General features: G+C 40.5%; 1 protein-coding gene across 1 annotated transcript in view; it reads right to left on the bottom strand.

The window, feature by feature from the left end:
• The window catches only part of ngfra (nerve growth factor receptor a (TNFR superfamily, member 16)), a 28,050-nt gene extending 4,470 nt beyond the window's left edge, over nt 1–23,580 (bottom strand). Inside the window, exons 1-5 of the mRNA XM_003442123.5 lie at nt 23,172–23,580; nt 20,293–20,455; nt 12,840–13,199; nt 6,443–6,683; nt 4,401–4,612 (exon numbers count right to left, since the gene is read on the bottom strand). Of these exons, the coding sequence (XP_003442171.2) occupies nt 4,401–4,612; nt 6,443–6,683; nt 12,840–13,199; nt 20,293–20,455; nt 23,172–23,210 (1,015 nt within the window). The 5' untranslated portion in view covers nt 23,211–23,580. The remainder of the gene's footprint in view (nt 1–4,400; nt 4,613–6,442; nt 6,684–12,839; nt 13,200–20,292; nt 20,456–23,171) is intronic.
• Between the last annotated feature and the right edge of the window lie 1,096 nt (nt 23,581–24,676).

Genomic DNA, 24,676 nt, shown 5'->3' with positions numbered 1-24,676 from the left:
TGAAATTTGCCAATTGTGATTGTGATTTGTGGTTTCATGATTGTCACAAGAACTTAAAGGAAAAGTTAAAGAGCCAGTGTTTTACTATGTTCACATATATATCTGTTTTTCTTTTGATAGTTTACTTAGCACTACTTATATTCATTTCAGAACTCATTTAGATCCATTTTCATCTTTTTTATGGAACTTGAAAGGATACTACATATTTTTGTGTTTACTTGATTAACTAAACGCTGCATGAACACAGTCTTTTCTTCCTAAATTATAAACCTATTTGCTAAATTTGCCTGGTCCCTCTTTTTTGTATTTTTATTTGTCATCAGGCATTTGTGATCGCATGTACCAAGCTGATGAATTTCCATAGTCTTTTTTATCAAATATCTGCTCATGCACTTGTGTGATGGGGCAAGATATTTGTAGCCAATCGTGTGGTCCATTTGCAGTCTGAGTTCTACTTACCAATCAAGTTTGATGCTTTGCTTCAATGCCAACAAACAGCCCATGGTGGGAGCAATAGAGTGAACTCATTTGCCAAAATACGACCTTGAACCTTAAGCTAGGCTCTGATAACAATTTAGATTTTTATAGCTTTTTTTAAATGTATCTGCCTTTGTAAAGAATTGCTGGTTTACAGAGCAGGAAGTCTTGCACCAGATGTCTGTTCTCTACACTGGAAGCCCCAGCTGGTGGTTGTCCCCAGAGGCTAATTCAAAAAACTAGTCACCAGGTTCTCAGCACTTCAGAAATTTCTTTCTACATCCTGGTGATAAAGGAAAGCTGAATATTAATCAGGACATTAGAGGGTGAATATTTAGTTTAGTTGCGAACTTATTTCCGAGACCTAATTGCTCCTTGATTGTGGATTTGATAAAAACAGATGACATAATAAGACTCTGGCTTTGGGGGAAAAAACAGCCTAAATTCTTGTTGATACCATCAAGTGTGTTGATTTGTTAAATCAACATCTTGAGGGTAATCAAACCACTTAACCAATTATTAAAGTTGTTGTAGAAAAATTTAATCAGTTAGTCGACTCATTGCAGCTCTACTGTGCACCAAATACATACTTATTTCACGCGGGGTGTCTGTTGCCTTCTACTATGCTCATTATTCAGATAACAACAGCAGTGAGAATACTTCCACCCAGAGAAGTTTTTGCAAACTTGCTAATGTGGGAGGATGACAACCAGTTATGAGTCATCCCTCTTGTACTGCAGAAATTGCATTAGTGATTTGTAACATGACTCAGCTGCATTATTACTGTAACTTCCAGCTGTATAATGTTGCAGAGTAAAGAACGTACTGCTGAGATTCTGCAGGTACCGTGGGCTCTCAAACGCAATCACACATGTAAACCCCATGATGGAGGTTGACTGTAGTGATGCAATAAAGACTGTCGTCCCTCTGTGTTTTCAGCAAACCTTTCGCAGGAAGATTAAGCAGCATAAATCTGGGGCTGTACATTTGCTACGGTGTTATTTTAGGTCAGTTTTGAAGCTCTAACATCAACTTTCTACCCTTTCATCATCAGGTCTTTTGTTTTTTCCAATGACTCTGACAATCCTTTAAATGGTTTTTGATCGGCACCTGCTTTGACTCAGTTTGGTGGGCAATGAGGTCTCGTTTAAATTTTAAACACACAATTCATAGGGGGAAGCAGGCAGTAAGCGAGGGAGAGTTCAGGGAGGGGCGCTGCACAGATGAGATGGTTCTTTTCAATTCAGATGAGCAGACAGAAATGAGGCTGAGGACCCTTCATCTTGGAGGTCTCACCCTTCACCAGTGAATCACGCAGGGAATACCCTCATTGAGTGTGTCAGTCAAAGCGAGGGGACATTTTCATTGCTCGGTTTCTGGTTTTAAAAGCCTCTTTGACTTGTTTTGACTGAAGCTGTTCCCAATACTTTAGCTACCAGTTAAATATGGTTCAGTGGAAACAGGAAACCCCCTGCGATTATCATGGATTTATGGCGCATATTCTCACCCCTTTGCTTTTTTTACAGTCCCAGTTGGTTGTGTAAGAGCACACAACCCCCTGCACAAGCACATTTGCTGCCTTTTTAATGGCTTCCGCACCGACAGACGGTGGTAATGCCAATTAGCACGTGCTAAACACTGATACTACATCAGATTTGGAGCCCAGGCCTGGATCCCATCTCGTAACACCTGCTAATGAGCCAATCCGTTAAAGAGGTGACAGTGTTAAGCAGGCAGTCATCCTCTCAATGAACCAATGCCAAACTTTGCCTCCAAAAGAAATTCCTTTCTTTTCTTTGACATACAGCGGGCTTCACATTTGTTGAGTGGAAGAATGAAAAGAGGTACTCAAACAAAACACAAGAACAAAACAAGCTTTTTCCAGGCCTCATTAGAATGTAATGGGTATCCTAGACCAGACACAGTGGTGCGGATTGTAGAAGCAAGGATTTGTCAGTTGTTTGTCTTCACATACTATTATCCTTATTATAACAATTTCTTAATCTTTACACAATATGCTTTGGAAGGGAAAAATAAAACCCTGAGAAAGAACAGGACAAGCAAGAACAACTGAAAACAAGATCACGAGTGAACTTAAGACTTCTTCAGTTGAGGAAAAAACTCAGTCTTATATGTATAAATCAAATAAAAAAGCTGGTTTCATTTTGTAAGTGCTATTTGAGAATTGAAGGACGATGGATGGCTCAGTGTTGTGCAGAGGCCACTTCACATTCCTGGAGCACTTACTTTTATTCTCCTAGGCTCTTTTTTTCCAGACATTCAGTGACAATTCTCACCGAGCCTCGTTCTTCGCGTTTATATATTCAGTGCTATGCAGTGAATGAAATCACCTGATCTTATATTGATTTAAAAGGAGAATTAGATGGTCATAAAAGACTGGTATAATTTGAGATAACTGGGCTCAAATATAGTAATAATTCAATGTTTGCATTTATATTTCTTGTACTAGTTAAGGGATGATACTGGCATTTTGGAGGGTTTTAGCTATTATGATCAAATCCCTCTAACATATTGATCCTGTAAAACATTGTCTTTACATGCAAAGCTTGATAATGAATTTGCTAAAAAGTACTGCTGTTCCCAACATTTAAAAACACATTTCAACATACACATTCATGCTGCTTTAACATCACTTGCTGCTACCAAGTGATGGCTGATTTAACATATATAAATCTGCAAGTTAGTCCCCAAAATGCACAGATTTCTCCTGATCCAGTAACATTCCCTACAATCTAAAGTTCCCAGCTGATTTTGAAAATGTCACAGCTCTTTATTTAAAAAAAAGAATTTTTAAGAATATTTATGCCTTTAGTAGGAAGCACAGAAATTCAGGTTTGCAGACAAAAATGGCAAAGCACTACAAAAAAAATGTATACTTGGAGTTATCTTAATATATCTATATTAACAGTAATGGCAGATATCTCAGACAAACAAAAACACACACAAAAAGTTCATCTCTGCGTTTCTCCATCTTAATGCACTGCATTACAAGAAGTAAATTAAGGACATGGTAAATTGCTTTATAATAGATTAGTAAAGTGCATAATGTTGGTTCTAAGCCAGACATCATTTATTGAGTTCATCTTACAAACAAACCTTTTAGATGTTGTCTGGCTTTTGAGTCTGCGTTGCACAATCTGTCCTAAAGACCTACACCAGAAACACTTCCCAAGTCCCCAGAGACAAATATATGGAGGAGTAGTGGTAAAGGCAAATACAGATCATACATATACAGTTACATACCCAGTCTATACATTCTTCCAATGTACTGACTGAGATGGAATCTGTGTCAAAATTCTGTCAACACTGAAATTTTTCACCTTGTTTTGACGGCAGGTTTCCCACAGAGCCGTAGCCTGTGCATTCCTTGAGTCTAATGCATCGTGAATACCTGTAAGACTTGGCCTCACCTACCTGCCTTTGGCAGCTAAATGTAGATTTTAGTCCTGCTGTTAGGTGATATATTGCTTTTGATCTCAATCCCGCAGAAATGTGTCTTCCCTCTGAGAGAAAAGCTTGCACAATGCTCAAAAAACACCACTGCACACATTGATAAAATCTCAGTAGAATATCTTGATTTAATCGAGGTAGACTTTCCTTGGCACCGAAAGTAATACCACGTGAAGGAAAAATGAATTCAGTCTGGGATGAGTCTAAGTTTCTGTGATGAGAGGCCAGGTTTTCATGGAGTGAAGCACCTTAGCTCCCATCAGGCTTATCATTTTATTAGAACACGGTCACGCAATTTCCACTTTATGCTTTCATGGAACTGGGAAATTGATTTGCAATAAGCAAGAGAGGACCCAAGATCTATTGCTTTTGAAAGATGAAGCATTTGGATACTTAAATACCCCTTTATCATACGGAAAGACTGAAAAGCAGGGATTAGGGTTTGAGCTTACCTATCTGTTCCTGTGTATGAGAGTGCGAAGGCTGAGGCTGGACTTCAGCCTGGGCCTGCTGCTGTTGCTGCTGCTGCTGCTCCTGCAGACTCTGACTGTCCACTGAGATCCCGCTGTCACTGTGCAACTTCTCTCCTTCCGGCGTCACCATCTGGTTGTTTGTAGCTGCACGGTTATTAGCTGCCTGTTTGTTCTGTTTGCAGCTATTCCACCTGTGGAAAAGTAGCACATCAGATAAGATCCACTGTGATAAAGATACAGTCATGGTTTTAAACTAAAACAAATCTTCTTTCATTAAAGTATTACTTGTCTTTGGCTTTTTTTAAGCATTTCTAAAACCAGAAACACAAAAACAAAACTATTGAATGAACAAAATTATGTTCTTATCTCCTGTAATAGATAAACAGAAGTCAATAAGAGGTTAAGAGGGTGGCTTATCATCACATTATCAGCTACCTACACTGTGTTACATTGCAAATGGCCCTTTCAAGTCACCATCTACAGTGTGGGATCTGATGTCCCAACGTTGGTGTTGTTCCTAAAACATCATATTTAACAATCTTCAGTGCAAATGATGAAACACGTTTTACCCACCGAATCCATTACAACCTGCTCCACTCTTTGTATTACCTCATAATGAAAGTTGCAACAATATTACTTATCATGGTGTAAGAACTCCAACAACGCTAACACCCTAACAATAAGACCTCAGCTGCCCACTTTACTGGATATATTAGCTAAACACATTTAGTGTTTAAGATCATTCTAATTAAAAAACCTAAAATGACAAATTAGTAAACTATAATTCATATTTTACATCATCCTCAGAATTAAAGGACTAACTAGCTCCACAGTCCTATGCAAAAAAAATATTTCCGTCTATTTCTATTTCTTATTTGTGAATTACACTAAGATTTTGCCACAAACATTTAGTGTGATCAACATTATAAAGTCCAGATGGAGACAGAATTTTAAATCAGTTCATTGCAATGCATTAGTTAGCTAACTAGCTACAGCTTCTAACACCTTATTGAAATCCATTCACAGCTGTCACTTCCACTTGCAAATTCAACAGCCATCTGCTAGAATGGAGTAACTTTCATTTGTATTTGTTCAGAAAATGCTATGGGCTTTAACAGTTAATCTGTCATCATTATCACTGTAGACTGCATAGTTATATTTTGTACTAGAATCTTAGAAACCAGAAATATAATTAGTGCTATGAATACAACTACAAGAAAAAGAAACACACTAAATAAAATAAATATAAGAAATACTGTAAAAAAGAAAGGCAACAAAGTGTTCTTCTTGTAGAAGATAAAGCAACGTGAATCAGTAAATATTCATGAGATATTGAGTGGTACGGTATAGTAAACACCTCTTCTTATAAAATACTGGGTGTTAAAGAAATTCATGTAATTTACAGTCTGTCTATGCATGTCAACAAGTACATGAGGTTATTAACCAGATGTGTGCGTGACTGTGCTGATAAATCTGGCACTCAAATTTCCTCTGGTCGGCACTTTTCAAACAATCAATGCCCTTAATGAGCTTGTTTACTTGCTTCAAATGTGTTATAGCCTGGGTTTGTATCTGTCTGTCTGAGTGCTTGCATGTGTGGTTGCACGTCCTCACTAACGTGTGTGTGTGTGTGTGTGTGTGTGTGTGTGTGTGTGTGTGTGTGAGAGAGAGAGAGAGAGAGAGAGAGAGAGAGAGAGAAAGAGAGACAGTAAGAGAGAGAGAGAGAGAGCTCTCTGAAGTGTTAAGAGCTGAGTTTGGGTTTTTTTGTTATGGTGTGTTTTAGCACAAATGGCTTAAAGCCTCTTCAACCACAACTGGAATTAATATTCGACCAGCCACCTTACTACCACTTTTCAGCCAGATGTTGCCTGGGGCAGATGTTGCTCCAAGCAACATCCAAACCACCATCATTGTTCGCTCATTCTACACCAGACAACATTTTTAAATAAGTTGTAAAACCCAAATGAGCCAATATCCTTGACCATAGAGTTGCTTTTAATTATTTCTCTGCACAAACTGACCTCCTAAAGATGAGATAAGCGGCAATGCCCACCACCATGGCAGCCAGGATAGAGCAGTAGATAGGTATGAGGTTTTCATTGAGGCCGTGACCGAGGAAGCGAGGAGAACCAGCGCTGGACGTAGTCGTTTCTCCTCCAGGCAGTGGGCTGTCAGAGGCATCAGGAAGGAAGGGATCAGGGAGGGAGGATGAAGATATATCCAAATCGGAGGTAGGAATGACATCGGTGGGTAAACTAGGATCTATAAGGAAGAAAACAGAGAGACAGGAGCATTTATGAGACAGGAAACATGTTATTTAAACTGCTTATATACAGCTATAGAAATAGAGCACAATTAAATTCTGTCCACATTGCAGGGCAAAAAAATATGTCTTTCTGTCTGGAAGTACTTCCTTCTGAAGAAACCTAGAAAAACAACAGTTCAAAGAAATCGTTAAAGCCCCAAATTACCATGGCATTCATGTCCGTGATGAATGTAGGTAAACTTCTCACTAGAACTGCCCTTTTGTTTCAAGTTGGCTCCACTGCGTCATTGCTGACAGGATTTTCAGAATTTAACATGATGCACTCTGAGCTCAATATTTTGAGGATGCTGTGCCAGTGCCAGCATGGAGACTTTTACCAGCTTTCTGTAACATTTACAGGGTTTACCATTTTAGTTTCACAGCAACACCACTTGTTGTTGCTATATATAGTTTATCATAAACCAAAGCACTGGAAAATTTTGCCCTGCTTGTAATGTTAAGGGGAGTACTGTATGAAAACTTCAGGGAAAATCTATTTATTCATCCATTGCTGTCTAAAAAAGGAGAAATCCAAACATTACAAAAATAGAGATGCGTTCTCTGAGAACCAAGAAGTCATAGAAGTATATAGTATAACATACATATAAACTTTATTCACTTCCTGTGTATAAATCAAAACCGTAACATATTAATTCCACTGTATATTCCCATGCATATACCATAATCAAACAAGTCACCAAGTCCCCAAGCAGATGTCTGGCGTGCTGCACTCATGTAGCAGCTGTTTCTGATAGACAGATGGGTTCTTCCTGAGTTGCTCTGTGCAGAAAGAAGGAATGCTCTTTAACTAAGGGGGTAAATATCCACCACCCACTACACACTCAGCTTTCTCCACACCAAGTTTGGGCCTTGCATGCCAGGTCTCCTCTCGTCACATCTCCATCTGTGTGATCTTTGCGCACTGCACAACATTGAGGCCATATGGTTTCTAGCTGAACAAAGTCTGGGGTTTTAGCGAGGTCATCATATTGAGTTTAGCCTTTCCTGAGGCCAGAGAAGCGAGAAGAGCACTGTGCTACTGGACGGGTCTGGTTTCTATCATAGTCTGTAAAGAAGTAATTTTCATAAATTGTCCTATTTCCTCTTTCGTTGTGAGCTCCATTAATTATTTCAATGTAATTTCCCATTTTGCAGCAGCTCCATGCCCACTCTGATGGACATTGCTTGTTCTGAAAAAACAATGCATCCATCATAACTCTCCAACGCTCCTGTCATATTATGCATTTGTTTTGAAAAGTTCTGCAAGTTACAAAGCAACGATTCTGTTAGATGACAGAAAAGGTCTGCAGAGAAGGTGACAGATTATGCCTTCTGTCAAAGTGTGGTCGAGAAGGCCAAGTAAGAGGTCTGTCCAGTCAAATCTAAGACCCCTCTGAGCACAACAGCAGAGTGGGGAAGGAGTTGTGCAGCCTGGTTCAGATCTGAGCCAGTAATTCCCACCAGAACCTCAGGCTGCTCCTCATTAGCTTTGTCTTGCACTTGCAGGATTAACCCTGTGGAGACTCCTGGGGTTTCCTTCATGGCCAAACACCGGGACACTCTATCCAAAATACTTTAGGTGTCCCCTCTTTACAGATGTTATGATTTTTTTAGGGCTGCTATCTGGTTTCCACCTATTATATTTCTGTATTCTAAGCTTTTATCAATAAGTACAATATAACCTTTAAACATGGTGTATTTGAAATCAGATATAAAATCATTTTAAATAATAATTATATATAAAGAACTCAATCAAAATTTAAATTAAATTTATTCTAATGGCATAGTTATATTTAACCTAAAGAGAAAAAAAAAACTCCAACAGGATTTGGCTTACAAGCCTTCATCAGGGCGTCTACACATCTTTGGCAAATCTCTCATTTGAAGGCTCCACCAAAAAACTAGGGTCAACTTTCCTGCTAACACATCTACAAGCTACTTTGCAACCCACCTCCCCTCTAGCTCGTACTTTAAATGCATGGTTCGAATGTATCAATGTCATGTCATTAATATTCTGTATTATATGAATGTTGGATATTGAGTAAGGGAACAATCTTCCAGAAAAGACTAGTAATGGAAGGAAAACCACACCACATGATTGCTGTGACCACTGATGTTAACAACACGAAAAAGATATTCAGTGGACCATGACAGCCAATAGCGGTCCTATTTCTTCTGATATAGCAAATACTCAGGTTTCTTCACGGTGATTTGTTGCATATATTACATACGGATGATTCTTTTAATAGTTCATTTGCATCTTGATGGGCAATTTGTCTGGACTTTTTTTCTGTTTGTCATTAAGAGTCCACGTTGGTCTGTCTTTCTGCATGACTGTGGCGGGGCAGTTCTGTCGTAAGGGTATTGGGTTGCTGAAAAAGCAGAAAATATATTTCGTGGGACAGAAAAACAGAGCACAACAGAGCCATACTTAGAAACAGAAATAATGCGGAGACCTATTTAAAGCGGCACTATTGATTGGGATCTGTCTAAAAGGAGGGAGTGGAACATGGGTGTTTGTATTACATGCATTTCTTGACCTTTCCTGGGATGTAGTCAGGTTTCCTAAGCTCTGCCATACATCATCCGGCTAATGCAGGGATGGCTAATGGTATTAGCAATGCAACCTGAGCTCACAAATAGAACACATTTTGAATGGAAGGTGTGAAAGTGTGCAGATGGTCTAGGCTTATATACAGTTTGTCAAATAAGTTGCAATCCCTACACGTTTGTCTTCACACTGGCTTTTCAATCATGTTACTCTTCTCTAAGTACGCTTTGGTGCAATCAGTGCGCCCTTCATGCAGATGTATGCTTACAGTACGAGTCTCACCTAGGATTTGCTGTAAATCGTTTATCTCTTTCCGAGCCAAGACGACAGCTCTCCTGGGAGCATCCTTTGCATAACTCTGACTCAACACATAAAGTACAGTGTGCTACGTCTTTATTGTGACTCCTTCATGCTCTCATTTCTATGGGTTGAAGAAAAAAAACTCTGGCTATAGACCAAAGGACAAATATAAGCCTGCAGAGGCTGCATACACTAACTGGAACAGAGCAGGAGCTTAAAGGCAGCAGTGGAACTTTAACAATTTAATTTTCGGAGCAGAGGGTTTAAAACAATCGTGAAGCTAAATAAAACTAACCCTGGATTTTATGAGCGTGGGCCTGTGTGTTCAGGGAGATGTGTTTATTGGTGGGGTGTGGACCAAAAGGGGAGAAAAAAAAGATTGAATTTTTATGAGCCATTGAGGTCTTTATGGTGAAGTTAACCCCAGGGTCTTGAGCAGAGGTTGATGTCTTGACTGCTGCCAGTTCAGGGTGGAGATGAGCAACTATCAGGCGCAGAACACACACAATGACCTCTTTATCAGCCACCAAACACTCTCCCTCTGTCTCAGCTCAGCTTCTATCTCAATTGCCTGCCGTGCACACATCTATCATACGCACACGTACTACGAACTATTCAAGTGAGCGCTCTGTCTTCTGTGAGGGAGGGTTAATAGGAAGAGTAGAGGGGAGGATAGACAGAGAGGCAGAGTGTTAGGAGAGAGGGAGGAGGGGGTACAGATGAACAGAGGAGCTGCTGTAAAGTGCTCTGATTAGCAGGAGTAATTATACTGCAGCAGTGGAGGCTCTGAATGCACACTGGCCAACTTCCACCACTCCGCTTACCCAGCCACTTGAGGGCCACTGTGGGAAGAGATAGAAAGAGGGGGAGGAGAGAAGGTGATGAGCGTGGTGTGATGAGAGTGGGGTAAAAAAGAGCAAAGAAGTCTGCTTTATCTGTGTTTTTAATCTTTCACTCCCCTTCTCTTGGAAAAACTGTCAAACAGATGCTCAGCATTTCACGTTTAATGCAAACCTGCTCAACTGGAGACCGGACAACACTTTGTGGAAAAGCTATCTCAAGGCCAACGGCCAACAAGGGTCTTCGATAAAATGTGGTGGAGGTGTTCACAGCTTCAGATCAAAAAGGTTCAAACATGTGCAGCATCTTTAATGAAAAACGTAGGAATAAAATCACACTTGGCAGGGGAAGAGTGTGCACGCGTCATGTTAGCCTGCTATCAGTTGTATTGATTCGGGATGCTCATATAAAGCATTTGTGTGTCTGAAGTTGGAGACGACTAAGCTTGTGTGTGTGTGTGTGTGTGTGTGTGTGTGTGTGTGCATACTGTAGTCAAGTGTGGGTGCTCATAGAGGTCACTCAGCGAAACCTGAGCACAAGTAGAAGAAAATCCCTGGACTGATATCGACCCCTCTGCATAGAATACCAGCACAGCACATATGCTGCAGCCCTCTCTTTCTCTTTCTGTCTCTGTCATTGTGTCATGTAATTGACACTTGGTGACAGCTGGATATGAAGATCTGGGAACTTTAAAATGCTTTAATCACATCTTATTTACAGCATATACTGTATAAAAATAAGGCAGCGGGATAAGAATAAAATATAAAAAATCCTCCTGTAAAAATTACCAGTAAGGCACTTTCTCCTTTGTCATACCAAACTTACTGTATGCACAATATCAAAGACCACCATATAAGGTCAGCAAGCATCACCATGACCGCATGTGACTGCAGCCATTACCCGCAGGCCCACTGGTGCTATTATTTTTCAAACAGTCACATATCATGCCATCTCCAGTCCCCACCGTTACTGCTGCTGCAGTACCATCACTCAGGACAAGGCGGGTCACAGTTGATCTGCTTGGGTGGGCGCTAAATGGGCAGCAAAAGGCTGCATTGTGGCCTATGGGACAGCAGATATTTTTGGACAGGCCAGCCTAATGGTAGGCATGACTTTGAAATTCCAAGTGGAAGTAGATTATATGCCTGGACCATATGTATTTTTGAGATGAGCCAATGCATTAGTCAGGCAACCAAAACTAAAGTCTAAATTTTAATTTTAAAAACAACTGGTAGTTTTTCAAACTCTAATTTATTAGTTTTGAAATTAGCACAGAAATCTGCCAATCAATCTGGCAGATTTCATTTTAACATGGTGGCTAAAAATATAAAAATAAGCCGTAATTTGAATGGTCTGAAAAATTACCTTACTGATGAATTAATTAAAAAAAAAATGCTAAATGTGGCACATCTGATGCCGTTTGGTACTCATGGAAAAATTATGTATGTTTAGGGTCCTTTTTCCTGCTTTTTTCCCCCCAGTCCATTCTCCTTTGTCTTTTGTGTCATTAGAACCTATTATAAGAAGATTTAAGTCATCCTCTCTACTACAACATGGGCTTGACAAATTTCTGAGGCTCATTAACTTGGTATATCCACCTGCCACCACCGGTGTTTGAGGCCATGAAACCTCAACCCACTCAACGTTTAAAAAGAGGATTATTACAGCTCCTTGCTGAATACCAAAATTTATACATAAGCTTTTTTTCAATAAACTGATAATGTGCACAAGAGCTTAGTAGGCCTTTAGCCAGTGTTCCATCTATTACGATCATTCTTTGAAGCATTTATTCAAAAGTGCCTCACTGGTTCAAGCATGCATTCCCATAAGATAATGCAGAAGAACATTTTTTCATACAGGAAATCGAGAGCAATACCAGCGAAGACATTTTACCCCACAGATTTGAACTTTGTGGCCCCCTGATGAGGTCAATTTCACGCCTTGTCTAACCCAAGCGAATTTATAGCTTCCTTTGGTACGAGGAGCTTGACTTTGCTCCGGCATTCTGAGCTTCTGTTTTGTGGTCGAGACGATTATTCATTGTCCCTTTGTTGACACTGCAGCAATCTTTGACCTTTTAATGCTAAAACTTTGAACATCCTGCTGTTTAAAAATTGGACCAGGGCTGACCTCTGACCACGTTTGTTCCCACACATGTGGACGTTACCCCTGCTGATTTGTGCAAAATGTGACTGAGACATAAATGATGCTGTTTTAAAATTACTCGTAGCTACTGTGCAGTTTTGGTGTGGAGCTGCTAACTTTTTAAATGGACTTTTACCCCTGATATGTTTGGCATAGAAACCACCTTGGTTCGTTTTTACCTTCGTTTCGTTGGAAGGTGAAAAAATATCCTTTTTTTTAAAAAAAATCAACTATATGAAAGCAACGTGAGTGTGCAGAGTGTGCAGTGCAGACTTACTGTAGCAGACAGTGTCACTGGTTGGCGTGCAATTAGCCATTTGTGTTTCATTTTCATCACAGATGGTGCAGGGCAGACAGGGTTCGAGGGAGTTTTCCTGGTCAGAGAAGGTTTCGTCGACACATTCCTCACACACCGTGTCATGATCGTGATCACAGTGGGAGTACACGCCCTGTCCCAAAGGGCATACCGTACACCGCTCACAACGGCCAGTTACAGTGTTAAAGAAATAGTTATAGTTACAGATGCATTTGGCATCGTTGGAGTCGGTGCACGGCGTCTCCATCCGCATCAGCCCGGTGCACTGAGTGCATGGCTTGCACTGCTCTGTATGACTGTAGTTCTCAGAGAAGGTCTCACCTACACATTAGAGGAAAGGTTTGAGGGAAATGGATAGAGAAGTGAGAAAGAGGAAATGGGAGATGAGAAAAAAGAATTAAATTAGATTAGAAGATGAAGACAGAAGGAAATGTGAGGAGATAAACAGAGAGAAAAACAGTGAGTATAATGACATTAATCATGTTTACTGCACATTCATTAAAAGGAAGGACACATTGATCCACTGGGCTCTTTAGTGATTTGTGCTTCGGGACAAGAAAGGTGCTCTTGTTGGGGAGCGAGTCAAAAGCCTGCTGTGCTCATTACGATATCGATCCCAGAGTGTTTGTGCTGCACTGAGTAAACTGCTTTAATCTCAGTCATACGCGGGGAGTGAAATGCAGGTGCATCCACATCCTTCCACTGCCTGTCTTTAAAAGTCATCATCACTGACTTAAGTAAATTAAGATACTTTTGTCACCTGGTCATAATATAAACTGATCTAAAAGCACAAATAGAATTTTTAATTGCCATAACACAATTTAATATAACATAACATAATGTAAGGCTGCAGTCGTATGTTTAAAAATTTACCTCCTGTTTCTTTTCCTTGTTAATCTTCCTTGATTTCAAGGATAACACCATGAGGTGAAGAAGGAATACAGATATGGAATTTGAAATATAGAATCCAATTGCGCTATAGTTGAAAACTGTTATATTTGAACTACCCAGTAGTGTACTGCAAAAGGGCGCATTAAGTTATTACCAAGTTGTTTAACACAGATAAAGACAACACAGAGAAAATATCACTTTATTACCAAGGTTGGATTTTTTTATGTACATTGGCAAACATTTTCAGGACTCCCACCTTTATTTAAGCTTTTTGTACCTGAAGTAAGATTTCACTAGCTGGGCCCACATCCTCATTTTAGGTTTGACAGCATTTTAGTAGGTAAAGGTGAATGCTTGGACATGAACTGAGCTGCGGTTTGGGGAAGATCCCCATGTACTAAATAGGAGTGAAGACGTTAAAGAATTGAGAACAAGGAGGGAGGATGGGGCACGTAAACGAAAATGAACAGCTTGCAGAACTGGGGGAACTTATATAGATGGCAACCGGAAGGGGCGTGTTTGGGGGCGTGGTCCTGCTCCTGAAATTCCAATACATAATCTCCAATAAATGATCATCATCATCACAAATGCTGATAATAGGCATAAACGTCTAACTGCAAGGCAACAACTTCATAAGAAGCAGATACTGTTCAGTAGGTTAGTTTCAGATATTTTAGCTTTAGGTTTAACACAGCCTAATATTAGCTAAGCTTCACTCTTTGATGTGCCTGAAGTAAGAGTGTGTAAACTGGCGGACTAAGTAGTGGCGTCATCTATATAAAGCACGTGTTATTTCTGGTTTGTGTCATATATTTGCTAAACTTTCACAGGATATGTGTGTGTGCAAAAAACCTTGAGTTTAAGGCACATTTCACTGTATAATTTTTTGTTGTGAGTTGTTTGCAAAGGGAGAAAAAAGACATATCAGACCACAGTAGCGTTATGAGAGAAATGAGGTAAAAGCTGTGGTGACTTATTACTGGCTGCCTTTGAATTACTTCAAGCTCTTCAGATTTGTTCTTCGGTGCTATTTGGAGTCGGGAGGATTTGGGAGAGTTCATGACTGAGGAAGTGATGACCTCAAATTAGCTTATTCTTACACTGAGAGTTCCTCGGGGCACAAAGTAATCTATTAATATTGCATTTTCATATAGACTTATTTTCAGATATAATTGGATGCCTGCTGAATTATGCATACAATGTGAAAGCGAGAGTGTTTGTGTGCCCTATGAGTGTGCTTTAGCAGTTGAATGAGATGAGAGTATAGTAGAAAGGCCGACAGGGGTGGGGGGCGACACTAAAGCTCAGATTCATTACAGAGGCAGCGTCACTGTTTTTCGAAAACCTTTTTTGTGTGTATGTGTATAACATGAGAGCGGTCACCTTGAGAGAGCTGCAAAAACAACACAAAGACTGTTGTGTTGTACACAACATTCAATGGGTGACAAAGCTGTTTGGAATAAAGGTTTCACAACATCAGATTTTGCGACAAGAATGCAGCTTTATAAACTGCTTAATTAACACCAGACATTGCTCGTTTTACTATGAATTTCACAAAAATGAAGCATGTAGCAAGTTTACACTCTTCAAAATCTCCTCGGCGGCTCCGTGCTGTTTGTCTTGCAGTGAAATAAATCATTGGGAATGGCGGAACTATAAATAAAGCCACATGCCTGTGTGGATGTCTGGGACTCGCAGAGCTCTTATCTGCATATCCATATGCTTCGGAATATGTGTTTTTCACAAGAATTGCTTAGCGGGTGTCGTGTTGAGAAACAACATATTGTCAGTGTGAAAAACCCTGCAGCAATGTCCCAGCGCTTGCTTTTACGTTGTAAGCGGCTCTGGCAAGTAAACACTGGCACCAATTGAAGCTCTAAACACCTTGTAAACAGCAGCGCTGCTAAGAGGCCGACTATGAGACCTGTCACATTATACAAGCAGACTGAGCGGAGCAGATGGAAGTAATGATATAGACACAGGTAGATGGATCAACAAGCTCTGCGCGAGCAGCCGCTCGATTCGCTCGAATGATTCGCTAGATTGTTTGACGCAGCACAACTATAAGCAGTCTGTGAGGGTGGTCCCAAACCACCCCCCCCCCCCTCAAAAAAGCATATTTTAGTGTTGAGGAAGGGCTGGTGTACAAGTAGAAGGAGAAAGGGTCACGGGAAATGAGGCAAGAAGGGATGTAAGTGCGTTCAGTTTCCTTCTTAGACAGACACCATCAAATCCTGTGCTTTTTCTTTAAAGGTGAGTCTGTCATCACCCTTTGCTCTTATTACTGTGTGCAGGCAGAAGTGATAGAGGAGGGTGACACTAACTGAATGATCCAGACACAGACAAACACCAGACCTCCAAAGTAAATAATCATTTGAATTTGTGAGGTTGAAACCTTTGTTTTGGTTTCAGTCAGGCTCAACCAGTAAACCTCCCCTCCTCATTCATTTCAATTATCCCACTGCGAACAGGCTTCCTCGCTAATTTTAACTCGCATGCATGAGTCCCCTTTGCAGTTCTGGCGCGTAAACATGCCTAAATGTGACCATATGCAGCGAGTGTTCAGCAGGAACTATCAGACGAGATGTGTGTGGGCGTGTGTCTGCGGTGCATGCGTCAGCGCTTTCATGTGGAAAGAAGAAAGGAAGAAAGTTAAAGGCCATCAGGTGAGAGTGCATTCTTTAATAAAATATGGCCTTCTTTCTAATTGTCCCCAGCTGAGATCTGATGAGCACACATCAGCGTTTAGTGTCATCGTGTTTGGCTATAAAGGTGGTTGCGGGTAAAGGGAAATGTGGTCGTGAATGGGGGCACGATGCACTTAAATTGTGCCACTTCAGCCCAGGAGGACCACCCCCCCTTCTAACGCTGATGTGTTTCGGTCCCATTAGTGTCATCAATAATGTAGTTCTCGATGGCCTTGAAGCTATTTGATGATGTTCACAATCAGCACTTTAGGTGTGAGCATGAGCAATGCTGGACATTTCCTACCCTTCACAGAAAGTACCATGTTTCTGCTCAGACACTACCCAAAACGCTGACCCTCTGCTGACTGAGGATAAATTATCAACATTTGGAAAGTTGCGTGACGGCTTTATTTGGCTTTTTGAGCACAAATCATTTCTGTCTGTAATTATCACCCTGCTTCTTTGGACCACTTTGCTTCCCCCAGATTTGAAACAGGTGTTTCAAATCTAGAGGGAATATTATTAACCGGAGCTATTCCAAGGAAGACCAAATTAGGCAAAATATAATTTAGCAATCAATGTCCGCTTTTGCATCCTGTACTAAAGTCACTTTTTTTAGGGTGTTATGTAGGGAACTAGCTTCATCTGATACATCTGCTACAGCCAGAGAAGACCTGCCAGGAGAAAATCTCCATTTTCCCTTTCTTTATCCAAAGTTAAAAGTAACTTGATGCTCTGCTTCAGACATGATTCGACTTTCCTTCTTCCTTTAATTTCCAGTGAGTCCCAGTCCAGTTGGCCAGCAGGGCTCTTCCACATTGACTCCTGGGGTTTTGCCCCGCATATTGCATTCAAGCACCTTTGAATGGCTCACTAAGTGAGGCAAGTCTGGTTGTCTTATCTCCCATGACAGCAGTGAAAGTGAAGGAGACTGATAAATATTTTATTGCTGCTGATGCTGGCACTCGTCCCAAGCTAGGACCGGGGAGACCATTGGTAGGTGGAGTAGAAGTGGGATACAGGAAGTGGGATATTAAAGGAGGTCGAGGTGAATACAGATTTGCCCTTATTTACCGTGAAACAGGAAATGGATGTGTTGGATTTTACTCCTCAATTATTCATATCTGCACTTTAGAAAATGTATTTATAGCATTTGTTTTTCGGGTAAGGTCACTGTTTTAGCCTCTAACCTTTGCTTGTATATAAACGCCACTCAGCCTTATTTTAGCGACTGTGCTCCTGGAGGTTTCAGGTGCATTAATATTTAAATTGCTGAAACAAAAACAATGCAGAAAAGTATAAAAATGCATTTGCACCGGAAATTGAATTTAACCTCCTGGGTATTTGAGCTTAATTGTTGAGTGTTTATCAGTGGTGAATACTGTTCCTGTACTGCAAAGCAAGATAATTGTTCGCTGTTAGAGGCACAATAGGCTTTTCAATATGGTTTAATTAGCTGGATCAAATTGGTAAAGATGCACTGATGTAACAGTATGCATGATAAATGAGCAGATCATGCCCTTTGGTGCCTGGCTCTCTAATACCATTTTATCCGCTAATACAGACGATGAGTCATAGCAACAGGAAGGGGGAAGGGGGCGGCATGCTGGCTGAGAAAAGTGAGAACAGGAGATGAAGGGAGACACGACAAGAATTGGTGAGATTTGCTAGTGTAGAGGAGTTGGGGATGAGGGAGAGAACGAAACAACGTCTACTCAGAAATACAGTCAAGAGAGCCAGCCCACATTATAGGAAAGTGGAGCTGTGGTTTAGCATCTACACATCATCTGCCACTGTTTGCCGTAGCAATATGAAAAGGAATATGGTATGCAAGACGAAGTCCTCGTGACGTCAAAGCAGTGATAAAGTCCAGACGCCCATGAAATAGCAGCGCGCTTCTCCTCAGACTCCAGACACCACTTAACCAATTAGTCGTTCCAAGTTATCAAATGCGTTTTTCAATGTTAACTAATATTTATAATATTCATTCCCAATCTGGATTTTCAACAGCACTGATGGAAAATCATAAGAATTTCACTTTTACTTTTGCACATCAGCCCATTTTTGTCAAATTCATGCCTCTTCCTTTGCTTTGACACAGTAGGTTTATATGAAATTGACTCGTTGTATCTTACCCGGATTTTTTTTCAGCCTGTGGCACTGTTTTGCTCTACATGTAGAAAACTGGCTCCCTGTTCTTGCACCAACAACTGCAGCTCTTGAGATACCCAAGGCAAAAAACTTCAAAGGATTGAAATTAGCCCGACTTGAGATGCTTAATAACATAATGTGGCTCAGAGATTTGCATTTTGTTATGCAAACAAATTCACAAGTCCAAGACTTGAATTGTCTATGGATAAAAATATTCCTGCCAGTCCGCAATCATTCCTCCACAATTTAATCATCTCCCCCGTAATGGCATCCAGTTGAGATTTTGGGGGGTTCTGTTTAACACATGGGAAGATTTTGATGTTAAAAGACTTTTACTCAGCACTTCTTGTTTATGAAAGGATTTTTCAGCACATGTTGCCATAATGAATTCACGCCACAAGTCAGTGTTGAACAGTTCTGCAGCTTTTGTTGAACTACGCAGTGACACTCGAGACCTTCACTTTGCATGCTGACAGAGCTACAGAACAAGAGAACTGCTACGACAAAATGCAAAAATCTTATTTTCTTCTTTGTGTTGTTGTGAAGTTGGAACCTTTCCCAACTCTGGGAAAGCATAGAGCAAGTCCCTAATGGTTTACAGCCTCAGCCGAGCTTTAAATGAACACATTTGGACCCACTTACAAGCATCAAACTGATGAATTCCTGCATTATTTTGGGGTAACTTGATAAAGACAAATCATACAGTTTATACAAATTGGTCAATAACAGTATTTTTGGCTTTGAAAATCTTTGTTTTGAGTTTGGATCTTGAGACCCCCAAATATGAATGGCATGTATAAATAAAGATGATGCAACTGTTAAAAGTTTGTGTTAATCAGATGTGTCTATGTTGGTAATCACATGCAGTTTTGCAGCTGTGCATGAGCTTATATGTGTATATACTGTGTTTGATTTGTTTCTGGATTAATTTTAATCCTCTTACATTGGACTTACAAGAAGTAGAGTCAAGTTTTTTTGCATCCTAAAGTTCTATAATGCAAAAATTCAAAAGTTGGTTGCTTAAATGCCCGTAATAAAAAAAACAAACATGTTCGACCTGTTTTATTAGAACCACTCTGCACTTATATGAAAACTCTTTGTTTGGTTTGTGGTTGTATTTTGGTTGTGGTAAGACTCATTGTTGTTGAGCTTTGTTTAGGCGGAACGTTTCAGGGCCACAAATGGGAAAGGCAACACAAAATTCAGTAAATATCACAAAAAGGTTTCAAAAGTGTTATCTTTTAATACAATACTTTGAAACTTGCTTGGTGTATGCATTGTCACCTATTGATCAGTAAAAAATGTGTTTTCCTAGTGGAAATGAAAAAAAAAACTATTTTTACAGTTGGGAAAAAAATGCTTTTGGCTTGTGTAAATGAGAAAAAAATCCCCTTGGCTCTTGTGTGTTTTGCAGCTATAAATAATAGCAAGCCATTCGTAGGGAGTTTGCACAGTATTTAATCAAGTTGAAAGCTGTAAATGTTAACTAACTGTTAATTAGTGGATGTGAATCCTCACTCTCCACACATCTATTCTAGGATATAACCTAAAGCTAAAAACAAACATTTTACCAAATAATGATATATTAACCAACATCAGAGAAACTTGCTTTGTAACTTTGATTTGATTACTCTATTGATTTTTAATTGCATGCACAATAATAATAACAGTAATACAATACTCACTGTCCAAACACTGAGCGCAGACGGTCTGAGTAAGGTCGCATTTCTTCACCACTCCCTCTCCGGGTGGACACTCAATGCAGCATTCTCCATTCTTGGTGAACTGGCGAGATTCGCAGGAGAGAAGCACAGCCCGCTCCGTCTTGGAGGCCAGCACCGCTGCCACCTGGCACATCGGGACACCGGCACAGTAATTCAGAGAGCAAACTTTCACACATAGACAAACGTGCTGCGCATGACCGCTGTGGCATGCAAGGCAAAGCAAATAGATGAAAATTACTGCCAGGTGTCCAACCTGTTCCTTAACTCTAATTGCCATCGGGATTCATCATAAATCATGTTGTCTCCGCCTACATTAGACACACTTTAAACAAGGCAGTCGTCTAAACTGTCCTAATAGCTCCCCTAAAGGCACATCAGCTCTAATAGTAAACTTATGACATGCTCCAGCCAGGGCAGTAAGCATAAAATCATGGGTGCATGACATTATACACATGCCTGTCCTAATTACTGTCTAAAGGTGAAAGTTGTTGTGAATGTCAGCCTCTGCTGCCGATCTCCTCTGGCATACAGGCACATGCGCACAAGCACTTGTATTTCTACACTTCTGAGGACTTTTTAAATTGTAAAAGTGCAGTTTCTCTCTCTAACCTCCCTCAACCATTACATGCATGTGTAAATCCATCCTTTACTTTAGCCTTAAATTTTTTATTATTAAGTTTGAAGGTGAAAGTTTACATTGTGGAGATTTTTAACAATAAATGGGAGATAGGTCCCCAGATAAAAACAAAGTTCACTCTTATGAGTCAGCAGCTGAGGTCATGAATTAATTCTAAAGTCTTGTTTCTTTGCATATTTAAGCGCAACAGTTAATCATGTGGTCCCTGCACTCTAAATGCTTTTTTATGGTGTGTCTTTCACATCTCCCTACACAATAGGGTTCATGCATGCACAAATTATTTGTCACTAATATCCTGTCTGGTAATGCCCCATCCTCTCCCATTATCACCTCCTCTGTGTTGCATTTCCCTCAGTCCTCTCTGATATAAATTCCGTGCAGCTTTACTGGCAAAACAACTGAGGCTTGTTCCGCTGGTGTGTGTACAACAATGCAAAATGAAAAGAATTCATACCCAGACGTTGGAGAACAAAGAAAAGCGTTATACTGAGTCACTTTCATGTCCTGTGGCTTTTATTATGTAACGAGCAAAAGCTCATTTCCACTTAATTCACATTTGCTGAGACATCAATTCAGTCTTTTTTCTGTCTTTCTCTCTGTCATCCTTCCTTGCCCACCCCCCTCCCCCCCCTTCTCTACTGTCCCTGCTTTCATTCAGAAACAGATGTACTGAGCAGCTAGCACCGCTCTCTCTCTCCCACTTCTCTTGCTCAATATTTCCCCCTATCTGTCACTCCACTTTTTGCTCTCAAGGTGCATTCCTCTTCCTAATCATTTTTCCTGACTTTACAGCCTGTTATCTCAACGTTTTTGCACAAATTTCTGCATCTGTAAGAGTACATTATCAGACTTTGAGTCTGCAAAAATGAAACTTGGATGGATCCCAAAACCATAAAAGACATTCCTTCTTACAGGGGAAGAATTCATGTCTCTAACTGCTCTCCCCTTCCTTTTATGTCTCACAGGAATTTCACTCAGCTAAAATACAGATTAATGACAAATACAGTGAAACAGGCAGCAGGAATATGCATACACATATTAATAAAAATGTACAGTGACGCAGCTATGATATGCTTGGTTTGCTCCCACCTCAATTTCATGGTCAATTTGAGAGTTTATTTCAAAATTTAATTCTACCAAAGTGCATCCGACCGTCACCACTCTTTAAACCAGCTGTCATAACAGAGTGTCCGCTCACATCCAGGGCTGTTCACATGATGACTGAGCCACACAGCCCAATAAGACCAGCTGCTGTGCACTTAACAGAGTGCTGGGAGGATGTGACCTCTGCTTCTCGCTTTATTACCACCATCTCCTATAATCAACTTTTTTTCAACTTTTTTTTAAATTTTCAGACTCATATTATTTTAGGCAAAAACAAAAAAAAGAAAAGAAAATCCACATTTTTGCATGGACATTCAGTGAGTTTAACATGAGCTCCAGCATCTTTCTCTGGTCTTCATTTAACACCCCAAATATGGCCAAAATACCCTAAAAAGTAAACATTTTGACAAAACATTATTATAAACTCATTACTGGTATTAAACTCTAGGTCAAATCATCCACCAGAAGCTTCTGGTGTCTGCATGTGACCCAGGGTGAAGAAGATATCGAAGATATTTTCCATAAACATAATTCCAGCAGTGCTTCTGAACTTTTTCTCCCATTAGTGAAAACCAAAAGGGAGGTACAAGTGCGCATTTAGGGGAACGTGTGTGCGTGCTTGCGTGCGTGCGTGTGTGGGTGGGTGGGTGCGCGCACAGCTGAACATCAACTGGTCTGTCCACAAAGTCATAATCAAATCAGTTGACATGTAGCTACATGCAGCACCCGCGTGTCATGTTTAACCAGATAAACGACTTACTGCTTACCTCACAACAGCAATAAAATACATATTTACAAAGATGTGACAGAAATGTCTCAAAACGGATTATAAATGCCACACAATGGTCAAGAAAAAGTCATCACGAAAGTCCCCACAGGGGCAGCAGCAGCACAGATTTGCAAAGTGGGGAACAATTTCAGCTCCAGATGGCATGTTACTGAGGGAATCATTATTGAGACGTCACAGTGAAAGGAAATCCTTAAAAAAATGAAAAAGTGAAATGAAAAAGTCCATCGGGTCACTAAAACTCCATTTAAAGAATGACAGCATTAAAGAAGCAGGGTACTGCTGCAGTCACTTACTGCACAGACTACTTACCAAAGCGCATGAAATGACCAGCGATAAGGTAGAAGTCATCCTGATTCGTCAGCCGGAGTCACATAAAAGAGGTGTTGAGCAGAGAAAGCAGAGCTATGTGTATGAGGAGAGCCGCTCAGCAGAAGTGCTCATTTTAATTCCAGCGGCACTGATTTTATCAATGAGTCCGCAGCATCGCGCGTCTGTCCGGGACCTCTGGACCGGAGTCAGATGCAAGTGTAGGTGCACCTCCTCAGCAGCGCCACTACTTACACACTAACGCACCAGCACACAGAGTGAAGACGAGGCGGAGGAGGAGGTGCAGGAGACCGTCCTGTCCGGAGTACTGCAAGTGCACTGCGGAGGAGGCAGGCGAAGAGGAGAGGGCCACGTCCACCCTCCACTTTATTACTCCTGATGCTCCTGCAGTGCAACCTGCTCCTCTCCCTCTCTCTCTCACACACACTCTCTCTCTCTCTCTCTCGTTTTAGTCTCACGTGAGGTCTCACTCGCTGAAAAATATCAAATAATGAAAATGATTTATATTTATTATTAAAGACCGACATGAATGTTTTGGACAATCAGTAATAATCCCCACACACGTCTTTGTTGTTATTGCTATATACCCAAAAGTATGTGGACACATCTGTCTACATTCTTTTGGCCCCACAGTAACACTTTCATCCCACTGTTATCCTGCCTTTGATCTAATATCATCGTGCACGTTACAGAAATTAATGATGCTGTATCTTTATATCTTATACGAAAGAGTCACGTGGGAGGTTTGGGGAAACCCTCTGTCTAGCACCTGGGATGAGTCGAATACCGAGTATCAGCCAGTTTACGAGTAATGAGAATTACTCGTGAGTGTCTACATATTTATGCTAATGTAGCGTTTGGTTCTTCAATTAATCGCGTTTTTTGTGGTGGAGTGGCTGCTGGTGTGCCAAAGACTTCGCTGTAGCTTGTGGCATTGTTGAGCTGGACTGCATTATGCTAAAGTGTGTTTCTAATGTTTCTAAAAGTGAAGGAAGGAGGCACGATATTGGAAACAGAAAGAAAGAGCACCACTGATTCCAGTAGTCTCCAAACTTACCTCTAAAATTAGGTCAGAAAAAACAGAAAAACAAGTCCACAAAAACACTGCAGCTATTCCTTCTTTTTTATTCAATAGTGGTTTTATCTTACTAATTTATCTTTTTCTTGTCATTATTATTTTGAATGTGTTGTGAATCTTTTGCAAACAAAATATTGTCCTATGATGGACTTCAAGGTGCATTATCGCCATGCACCACAAGAGGGCGACTCAGCTGAGCCACAGATCAGCAGCAGCTCGCTCAGTCTTGTGTGATGATCTTGAGCTTAAGAATGAAAGATGAGGTTTTTCTTCCTCCCACTTCACAGCGAGAAGTGGACTGTGAAAAGGATTGATTTTCACTGAATTCTGGTTTCGTGTGTTGCTGATGCTACGGCACAATTTAGTGCCGTGCGTACTTGAAGAGGAATCTCCTGAAAGGGGTTTAGAC

The sequence above is a fragment of the Oreochromis niloticus genome, linkage group LG4, assembly GCF_001858045.2.
Source record: "Oreochromis niloticus isolate F11D_XX linkage group LG4, O_niloticus_UMD_NMBU, whole genome shotgun sequence".
NCBI classification, from domain to species: domain Eukaryota; kingdom Metazoa; phylum Chordata; class Actinopteri; order Cichliformes; family Cichlidae; genus Oreochromis; species Oreochromis niloticus.
The sequence above is the reverse complement of the archived record's forward strand: the minus strand, read 5'-3'. Positions and strand labels throughout refer to the sequence as shown.